The sequence below is a fragment of the Carlito syrichta genome, unplaced genomic scaffold (assembly GCF_000164805.1).
Source record: "Carlito syrichta isolate Samal-C Ts95f unplaced genomic scaffold, Tarsius_syrichta-2.0.1 Scaffold308773, whole genome shotgun sequence".
NCBI classification, from domain to species: Eukaryota; Metazoa; Chordata; class Mammalia; order Primates; family Tarsiidae; genus Carlito; species Carlito syrichta.
In genome coordinates this window covers 365,361-375,794 of record NW_007252869.1, presented here as the reverse complement: position 1 = coordinate 375,794, position 10,434 = coordinate 365,361, and the positions used below count along the sequence as shown (strand labels likewise).

The following is a 10,434-nucleotide window of genomic DNA, read 5'->3' as shown; positions in this document are numbered from 1 at the left end:
TTAAATGCCAGGGACTGTGACATGTGCCTTACATTATTTATGCTTATGACGTGAGATAGTATTTCCCAATTTCTGTAAAGATAACTGAAACCAGAGGAATTAATTTTACCATGTAGCTGGTTACATGGCAGAGTTGGTTAAAAACCCAGTATTGCTCGCTCCCAGTTTTTGTGTTTTACCTGTTTTCACCCTTATGGTGCTGGAATCAATAAGGCCATTTTTTCCCCCTTTAAAATCTTTGGGATATATTATCAAATATGGATAAATGTGAACTTCTTAAAGAGGAAAAAATAGAAAGTGTTGTTTTTTTTTAGTTGGAGTCTCACCCTTTCGCCCTGGCTGGAGTGCAGTGGCACACTCATGGCCATCTCAGCCTTGACCTGCTGGGCACAGGTGATCCTTCCAGTCTTCAGCCTTCCAAGTAGCTGGAACTACAGGCACATGCCACCACACCCAGCTTATTTTTTGATTTGATTTCTTTGATTTTTTTGTAGAGACAAGATCTTGCCATGCTGCCCTGGCTGGTCTCAAACCTGTGGGCTCAGGCATTCCTCTAGCCTCTGCCTCCCAAAATCGTGGGATTACAGGCATGAGCCATCATGCCCAGCAGAAAGCACTTTATATAGATGGATGGACAGGATGTTGTGGGAGGGCAAGGAAGGAGCAGTACAGCTTGGTGATTAGTATGTCACTTGTTATGCCAATTAATGTAATGTTGGATAAGTGTACTCAGATTCTTTTAGACTAGCTTTTACAGCTCTAACTGAGGGTAATAGCTCCTAACTTGTGCAGTTATTACGATTTAATTGAACCTGTGACTGTATGGAAGATCCTTAGCATAGTGCCTGACGCATAATCATCCTAAGGGACATTTCTCTTGGGCTTAGTCTCCAAAAGGAACAAGAAAAGATATGAGGATAGAATAAAAAGCGATGAGTGCTTTGTGCAGAGGAAGGATGGCATGATACCTAAGTGTTGTTTTTTTTTTAAGGCCAAGTAATTTAGGGGACCGTAGCCAGATGAAGATGAAGATATGAAATATAAAGGACTCTGAATGGTAAGTTAAGCGTGAGAAACTTTGTCCTGACTTATTGGGGAGTTACTGGCTGGTTTTAATGAGGTGAAACTTTTGATCAGTTTATTTATTTATTTTTATTTTTTATTTTTTGAGTTGGAGTCTCACTTCGTCCCCCAGACTGGAGTGCAGTGACCGCTCCCAGCCACCGCAGCTTCGACCTGCTGGGCTCCAGCGATCCTTCCGCCTCAGTCTTCCAAGTAGCTGGAACTACAGGTGTGCATTACCACGCCTGGCTAATTTTTTTATTTATTGTAGAGATGAGGGCTTGCCAAGTTGCCCAGGCAGGTCTCGAACCCGTGGGCTCAGGCAATCCATTCACCTCAGCCTCCCAAGGTGCGGGATTACAGGCTGAGCCACTGAGCCTGGCTTTGATCAGTTTGTTTTTTTTTTTTTTTGAGTTGGAGTCTCACTCTGTCGCCCAGACTGGAGTGCAGTGGCCGCTCCCGGCCGCAGCAACCTCGACCTGCTGGGCTCCAGTGATCCTTCCGCCTCAGCCTTCCAAGTAGCCGAAATTACAGGCGCGCCCCTACCACGCCCAGCTAATTTTTTGATTTTATTGTAGAGATGAGGTCTCGCCTGCCCAGGCAGGTCTTGAACCCGCGGGCTCAGGCAATCCACTCACCTCAGCCTCCCAAAGGCGTGGGATTACAGGCTGAGCCACCGAGCCCGGCTCTTTGATCAGTTTTTAAAGTGAAGGCTTGAGGGACAAAAACTATATCAGGAAGCAATAGGCAAGTCTAGAACTTGGGATAGTCTACAGCAGCAGTCCCCAACCTTTTTGGCACCAGGTTTCATGGAAGACAGTTTTTCCACAAATGGAGGTTTGGGGGTGGTTTCAGGGTGATTTGAGTACATAACGTTTATTGTGTACTTTATTTCTATTATTACATTGTAATATGTAATGAAATAATTCACCATAATGCAGAATCAGTGGGATACCCTAGCTTGTTTTCCTACAACTAGATATTCCCATTGGGCGGTGAGGGAGACAGTGACACCCAAAGTGTGTTGCTAGTGTCCAGTATACTCTGCAATCTTGTTTTTGTTACTGTCACTGCAGAAAACCTTGCTTCACAAAGATAGGATGTTGGAAATGGAATCAGGTTTTTTCAGTGCGTATCTGACAGGCAAATAGTGGGTGGAAGCAGCAATGTGAGTGATGGGGGAGCAACTGTAAATAAAGTTGAAGCTTCGTTTACTGGCCTGCCACTCGCCTCCTGCTCTGTGGCCCAGTTCATAAAGGCTTTGGACTGGTACCAGTCTGGGCCCAGAAGTTAGGGAACCCTGCCACAAAATAAAGGTGGAGGCAGTGGGCATTATTTTAGATTGAAAAAGATTTGAGCCGGGCTCAGTAGCTCAGCCTATAATCCCACACCTTGGGAGGCTGAGGTGAGTGGATTGCCTGAGCCTGCGGGTTCGAGACCCGCCTGGGCAACTTGGCGAGAGCTCATCTCTACAATAAATAAAAAAAAAAAATTAGCCGTGCATGGTAGTACACGCCTGTAGTTCCAGCTGCTTGGAAGGCTAAGGTGGAAGGATCACTGGAGCCCAGCAGGTCGAGGCTGCGGTTTCTGAGGCAGCGGTGGCCGAGGCAGCAGTGGCCGGAAGCGGCCACTGCACTCCAGTCTGGGCGACAGAGTGAGACTCCAACTCAAAAAAAAGAAAAAGATTTGAAATAACTAATAAGCAAATGCAATATGTGGACCTTTTAAAATCCAGATTCTAATAAGTATGATAGAAAGCTCCTGAAGCTTAGAAATGGGCACATATTAGCTACCATTTACATGATATTCTTAACAAAAAGAAATTATTTTTAATTCCCATTTTACAGGTCAACACACGAGATTCAAAGAAGATACATAGATTTTCCTAAAGATACACAGTAAGTAGCTGAGCCAGGATTCAAACCTAGTGTCCTCAGTAATGTTAGTCCTTACATTGTGAAACACTGCCGCCTGTTGCATGTTTCTATGATAGCTTTTGCTTGTGAAGGCCCAAGACAGAGTCAAAGCTTTGAGCCTGGGAGTAATTTGTAAATGGAGACTTTCTAGGACTCCTGCATTTTTTCCTGTTCTGCTGGGATGTAGAGAAGGTCTGTTTTTCGCCCAGGCTGGAGTGCAGTGGCACACTCATGGCCACCGCAGCCTCTAACTACTGGGCTCCAGCGATCCTTCTGCCTCAGCCTTCCAGGTAGCTGGAACTACAGGTGCGTGCTGCCACGCCTGGCTAATTTTTAATTTATTGTAGAGACGAGGTCTTACCAAGTTTTTTTCGAACTGGTCTCGAACCTATGGGCTCAGGCAATCCACTCGCCTCAGTCTTCCAAAGTGCTGGGATTACAGGCTGAACCACTGAGCCCAGCCATGCTTCAGTATGTATCTCCTAAGAACAAGGGCATTTTACTTCTTACCCATGATCATGTTATTGTATCCAATTTAACCTTGGATACAATGTTATATGATATACAGTTCACACTGAAATTTTCACATTTGTCCCCAGAAATGTTTTTAAGATCTCAGATGCAATCAGGGATCACACATTGTATTTGTCATATTTCTCTAACCTGAAATTTAGAACCCTTTTTTTGGTTTGTTTTTTCATGACATTGACATTTTTGAAGAATGCCCATCAGGTGTCTTGTAGAATGCTCCACCATCTGAATTAGAGTATTTTTCTCATGATTAGATTGAATTTAATATTTTTGACAAGAATATTGCATAGGCTGTGCTGTGTACTTAACTATTGTATCATTTTAAGAAGCAGAGAAGGTTACTTTGTGTCATACTTATTGTTTATTTTTAAATAAGTAATGTGTGGGGTGAATTCTGCAATATGGATGTCCTGTTTTCTAACAGTTTTAGCACTTATGATTTTCTTGTGATTATGGAGTCAGATTTTTAACTTAATATTTTATTATTTTGTTTTTTCACCCATAGGAAGGATTCCTTATTTTGAACCTGAGGCTACTTTCTTGAATAAGAAAACTGTTAAGCTTGTCTTCAGATCATACAGGAAGAGCAGCAGGCCAACTAATATGTTCTAATGTACAATAGGCTACAGGCTGTGAAGTATCTTGGCAGTAGACTCAGGAGCTAAGGGGCAGAGGACTAAATAAATTTTTAGAGGTTGCCATCAACATGCCAAGCCAGTAAGACTGAATGCCGGGTCAGTTTTCAAGGCCTAGGACGACAGCCACAGCTTACTGGGTCTTGAACTCTAGAGAGCCAGGCTTTGCTAAGAAAAGCATTACCTTACCCACCACCTTTGTTCACAGCTTAATGGAGTTTGTGACAGCTCTGGCAGACCTCCAAGCAGAGGTTAGCTGTCCTATTTGTCAGGACTATTTGAAAGACCCAGTGACCATTAGCTGTGGGCATAACTTTTGTCTCTCCTGCATCAATATGTCCTGGAAGGATCTAGATAATAGTTTCCCTTGTCCTTTTTGTCACTTTTGCTGTCCAGAAAGGAAATTCACGAGCAATCCCCAGCTGGGTAATTTGACTGAAATTGCTAAGCTACTCCAGATAAGAAGAAGCAAGAGGAAAAGGCAGGAGGAGATGCGTGTATGTGAGAAGCATAATCAGGTTCTGACCTTTTTCTGTCAGATGGACCTAGAGGTTTTATGTCCACGGTGCACTTTCTCCACTGATCACCAGCACCACTGTGTTTGGCCCATAAAGAAGGCAGCCCCCTATCATAGGAAAAAATTGGAGCATTGCAATGCACCATGGAAGGAAAGAGTGGAACTAATTGAAAAAGTGATAACTATGCAAACCAGAAAATCATTGGAACTGAAGAAAAAGGTAAAGCATAGGAGAGAAGAAATAAAGTCTGAATTTGAGCAACTTAAGTTGTTCCTGCAAAATGAGCAAGAGACTGTTCTCAGACAATTGCAAGATGAAGAAATGGATCTTTTGGGAAAACTAAATGAAAACCTAACAAAAATTTCAGATCATGCCTCCTCATTAAAATATTTACTAAAGGAGATAGAGAGCAAGAATGTGAAATCAAAACTGGAATTACTGGCAAATGTTAAGAGTATCTATCAAAGATATAAAAACTTAAAATGCCCTGAACCTCTTTCATTCAAATTAAAAGAACATGGTTACCATTTTCCTCCACAATATTCTGGTCTAAACAAAATTATCAGGCGATTCCAAGTAGATGTAATTCTAGATCCTGAAACAGCACATCGTAAACTTATTGTCTCAGAAGATAGAAAAACTGTGCAGTATGGAAATACAATGCAAAACTTGCCTCATAACCCAAGAAGATTTTATCTTTGTCCAGCTGTTCTGGGTTCTAAGGGATATAGTTCTGGCAGGCAGTACTGGGAAGTAGAAGTGAAAGACAAGCCTGAATGGATAATGGGTGTCTGTAATGACTCTCTTCCAAGAAGGAGGAAGAGTCAGAATCAACCAACTTTGGTACAGGATGGGTTATGGGGAATTGGACGGTGTCGTCAGAGTAATTACATTGTATTGGGTCATAAGAAAATTAATCTTCTGCCAAAAGTGCCACCTAGTAAGATTGGCATTTTTTTAGATTCTGAAATGAGTGAGGTTTCCTTTTACAATTTGAATGATAGATCACTTCTCTATACTTGTAATGATGATTTTACAGAAGCACTCTGGCCTTATTTCTATACTGGAACAGACTCAAAACCTCTTAAAATCTGTACAGTGGTAGATTCTGATTGATAACCTATTGAAAAGGTCATTTGTTTATATTTCTTTTAGTTAGTGGACATAGCTGAGCCAGTGAATGTAGTCCTGGTAGTTTGTTTTTTTTTTAGTTTTTTCCTTTTTCTCCACAAACTAATTTTTATCTCAGTTTCAGCAACTTTTTTTTTTTTTTTTGAGTTGGAGTCTCATTCTGTCACCTGGGCTGTAGTGTAGTGGCATGATCACAGCTACTGCAGCCTCAGCCTTCCAAGTAGCTACAGGCACATACCACCATGCCCAGCTATTTTTTTTACTGGTTATAGAGAAAAGGTCTTGCCAGATTGCCCAGGCTGGTCTCGAACCCCTGGGCTTAGGCAATCCTGTCTCCTCCACCTTCCAAAGTGCTGGGGTTGCAGGCATGAGCCACTGTGCCTGGCAGTTTTAGCAACTTCTAAAAAATGTTACTATAGTGCCTACTTTACAGATCAATTGTGTGGTCCAGTTGGAAAGTATTTTAGAAATTCTAAGAGTAAATACTTAAATAAAATGTACTCGTTAAGAAAATTCATTACTAGCTGGGCTTAGTGACTCAGCCTGTAATCCTGTGCCTTGGGAGGCTGAGGTGAATGGATTGCCTGAGCTTGCGGGTTCGATACCCGCCTGGGCAACTTGGCGAGACCTCGTCTCTACAATATATCAAAAACTAACTGGGCGTGGTAGCGCGCCCCTGTAGTTCCAGCTACTTGAAAGGCTGAGGCAGAAGGATCGCCGGAGCCCAGCAGGGGAGGCTGCAGTGGCCAGGAGTGGCCACTGCACTCCAGTCTGGGCGACAGAGTGAGACTCCAACTCAAAAAAAAGAAAATTCATTACTTCAGTAATTGTCATAAAAGCCCCATGATTTTTTTCTGTATTAATTGCCTGCATACCTTTTCGTAAAGAATGTTTAAGTCTTTATTAAAGGCATTCATGATTACTCTGGGACTACCTGTTCTGTAAAGTTAGCCACTTTCAATTTTCAACTGTTTACCTTAATATTGTTTAAGTAATATACTTTATTCTGTGCGCCTTTGTGTTAGTATTGACTTAGTACTAGAAAATGAGATGATACTCTTTAACACCCTCCTTTATGACACAGTCACACACTCCTGTACACATACAACCTGGAGATAATCTTTCTGTTCCCATTGGACAATGTACTCTCTAGTTCTATTCAAATGTTAAGAGCTGCTATCCTTTACCTTACCTTGGGAACCGACCTTTCCTCTGACTCGGTTCCATGTTTTCCTCTAGTTTATTCTCTTAATTCAGGGACTAACATTTTTCAGCAGATCACAGATTTGGAAAATTTGTCAGCAAAAGACTGCTGAGTTTTTGATGGGATTATGTTGTGTCTTTTGTGTTGATTTGGTGAAACTTGACCTTTTAACAATATTGAGTCTTCTAATCCATTAACTGGTTTATATGTCTTAAACTTCTGTGAAGTATTTTGTAGTTTTCAGTGTAGGTCTTCAACATCTCTTGTAAGATTTATCCTTAAATTGGGGTATTTTAATATTTGTAAATGGTATTTAAAAGAATTTAAATTCTTTTTTTTTTTTTGAGTTGGAGTCTCACTCTGTCACCCAGACTGGAGTGCAATGGCCGCTCCTGGCCACTGCAGCCTCGACCTGCTGGGCTCCGGCGATCCTTCCGCCTCAGCCTTCCAAGTAGCTGGAACTACAGGCGCGCACTACCACACCCGGCTAATTTTTTATTTATTGTAGAGATGAGGTCTCATCAAGTTGCCCAGGCGGGTCTCGAACCTGTGGGCTCAGGCAATCCACTCACCTCAGCCTCCCAAAGTGCTGGGATCAGGCTGAGCCACCAGCCCGGTCTGGTATTTAAATTCTAATTGTACTGCTAATAAATAGGAACTTGATTTTAAAAATTATTTTCTATAACCTTGCTAGACTCCTCGTAGTTTTTTTGTAAATTCCATTGGACTTTCTTCAGACAAGATAGTCATGTCATTTGCAAGTAAAGACATCTGTATTTCTTCCTTTATAATCTAGATAATTTATTTTCATATTTGATTGCACTGACTGCAGAAATTCTTATCTTCTTCCTGGTCATATTTTATTTTACTTATTTATTTTTTTGAGTTGGAGTCTCACTTGGCTACCCAGACTGGAATACAGTGGCACACTCCCGGCCACCACAGCCTCAACCTGCTGGGCTCCTGCGATCCTTCTGCCTCAGCCTTCCAAGTAGCCGGAAATACAAGTGCGCGCTATCACGCCAGGCTAGTTTTTGATTTATTGTAGAGATGAGGTCTGCCAAGTTGCCCAGGTGGGTCTCAAACCCACAGGCCAGGCAATCCTCTCACCTTGGCCTCCCAAAGTGCTGGGATTACAGGCTGAGCCACCGAGCCCAGCCCTTGGTCATATTTTAAAAGTAGCATTTGAACTTGAAAACAACATTTTATGATCAGTGTTATCCTCCATTTTACTACTCATTTTCTTTGTATATTTTATTTCCTTGTTACTTTTATCAACCAGTTTTGGTGCCTGTCTTTAATAAAGCATATTTTTGTACAAGGAATATTTTATATATTTACCTCAAAGTTATAAAATGTGTAGAGCCTGATGGAAAAGACAACACCCATGTACTCCTGACTGAATTTAGTATAATGATATACTACCTTTAAATTTCATTTGCACCCCTTTTCTAAAGCTGACCTCCTTACTTGATCCTATCCAGTTCTTTCTACTGTTCTTAGTTTTACATTATATTGGGGTTTTTTTTTGTTGTTGTTGTTTGTGTTTCAGAGTCACTCTATCACCTAGACTGGAGTGCAATGGCACACTTAGGGCCACCACAGCCACAGCTTCACCCTGCTGAGCTCAAGTGATCCTTCCCCCTCAGCCTTCCAAGTAGCTGGAGCCACAGGCATGCACACATGGCTAATTTGATTTATTGTAGAGATGCATTCTCGCCAAATTGTCAGGCTGGTCTCGAACCTGTGGGCTTAGGCAATCCTCTTGCTTCCACCTCCCAAAATGCTGGGATTATAGGCGTGAGCCACCATGCCTGAGTGTGTTTCTTTTTTTCTTTTGCTTAAATAATTTTTTTAGATTCAGAGGTACACATGCATATTCATTACATGGACATAACTGTGTAGTGGTGGGGATTGGGTCTCACGTGGCCCATTCCCCAGATAGTGAACATTTTGCACTATAGGTAGTTTCTGAACCCTATTCCCCCGCCACCTCCCATTAGTGTCTCCAGTATCTATTCCATCTTTGTGACCATTTAGCTCCCACATGTGTGTGAAAATGTGTTTGGTTTTCAGTTTGAGTCAATTAGGATGATGGTCTCCAGCTCCACCCATGTTGTTGCAAAGGACATGGTTTCATTCTTTTTTTATGGTTGTGTAGTATTTCATGGTGTATGTATACCACATTTTCATTATCCACTGATGGGTTGATCGGCATCTAGGTTGATTCCACATCTGCAATTGTGAATTTTGCTGTGATGAACATGCAAGTGCAAGCATCTCTTATATAATGACATCTTCCTTTGGACAGACACCTAGTGGATTGCTGGATCAAATGATCTACTTTCAGTTTTTGGGGTAATCTCCTTGCCTATTTCCATAGAGGTACTAATTTACACTCCCACCACAGTGTATAAATGTTCCCTTTTCTCCTCATCCATGCCAGCATCTATTGCTTTTTTATTTTTTAATAGTCATTCTTACTGGTGTAAGGTGGTATCTCATTGTGGTTTTAACTTGCATTTCTCTGATTATAAGAGATGCTGAGCATTTTTTCATGTTTGTTGGCCATTGGTATATTTTTTGAGAGATGTGTGTTCATGTCACTTGTCCACTTTTTAATGGGTTTATTTGCTCTTTTGCCGATTTGTTGGAGTTCTTTGTAGATTGTGAACATTAGTTCTTTATCAGATGTACAGTTTGTAAATATCTTCTCCCATTCTGTATGTTGCCTATTTGTTCTGTTGATTATTTCCTTTGCTGTGCAGAAAGAAGCTTTTTAGTTAGGTCCCACTTTCTTATTTTTGTTTTATTTGCATTTACTTTTGGAGTTTTAGCCATTAATTCTTTGCCTAGGTCAATGTCTAGAAGAGTTTTTCCCAGGTTTTCTTCTAGGTTTCTTATCGTTTCAGGTCTGGCATTTAAGTCTTTAATCCATCTTGAGTTAATGTTCTAATTCTGTGAAAAATTATATTGGTAGTTTGGTAGAGACTGCATTAAATCTAGATTACTTTGGGTAACATGGTCATTTTAGTAATGTTAATTCTTCAATCCATGAGCATGGGATGTTTCTCCATTTGTTTGTGTCCTCTGCAGTTTCTTTTATCAGAGGTTTGGAGTTCTCCTTGTAGAGATTTTTCACCCCCTGGGGGTTAAATATATTCCTAGGTATTTCAGCTTTTTGGTTGCTATTGTAAATGAAATTGAATAATTGATTTGATTATCAGCTTGGTCACTATTGATGTATAGCAGTGCTACTGATTTGTGTGTGTTGGTTTTGTATTCTGAAACTTTGCTGAATTTTATTATTTTGAGGAAAATCCCTCTGCCTGTTTTGCTCAGAGTTTTTATCATGAAGGGATCCTGGACTTTATCAAGTCTTTTTCTGTTTCTACTGAAATGATAATATGATTTTTGGTTTTGCTTCTGTTGATGTA

At 41.0% G+C, this 10,434-nt stretch overlaps 1 protein-coding gene across 1 annotated transcript; it reads left to right on the top strand.

The window, feature by feature from the left end:
* The first annotated feature begins 2,934 nt into the window (after nucleotides 1–2,934).
* TRIM60 (tripartite motif containing 60) lies at nucleotides 2,935–5,787 on the top strand. The gene is made up of 2 exons (XM_008065682.2): nucleotides 2,935–2,960; nucleotides 4,015–5,787. Exon 2 carries the CDS (start codon nucleotides 4,237–4,239, stop codon nucleotides 5,776–5,778), a length of 1,542 nt encoding a protein of 513 aa, XP_008063873.2. The 5' UTR covers nucleotides 2,935–2,960; nucleotides 4,015–4,236; the 3' UTR covers nucleotides 5,779–5,787.
* The last annotated feature ends 4,647 nt before the right edge of the window (nucleotides 5,788–10,434 follow it).

Excerpts from the sequence above, each read along its gene's own strand:
- TRIM60 (XM_008065682.2), top strand. The coding sequence starts at position 4,237 with ATGCCGGGTCAGTTTTCAAGGCCTAGGACGACAGCCACAGCTTACTGG.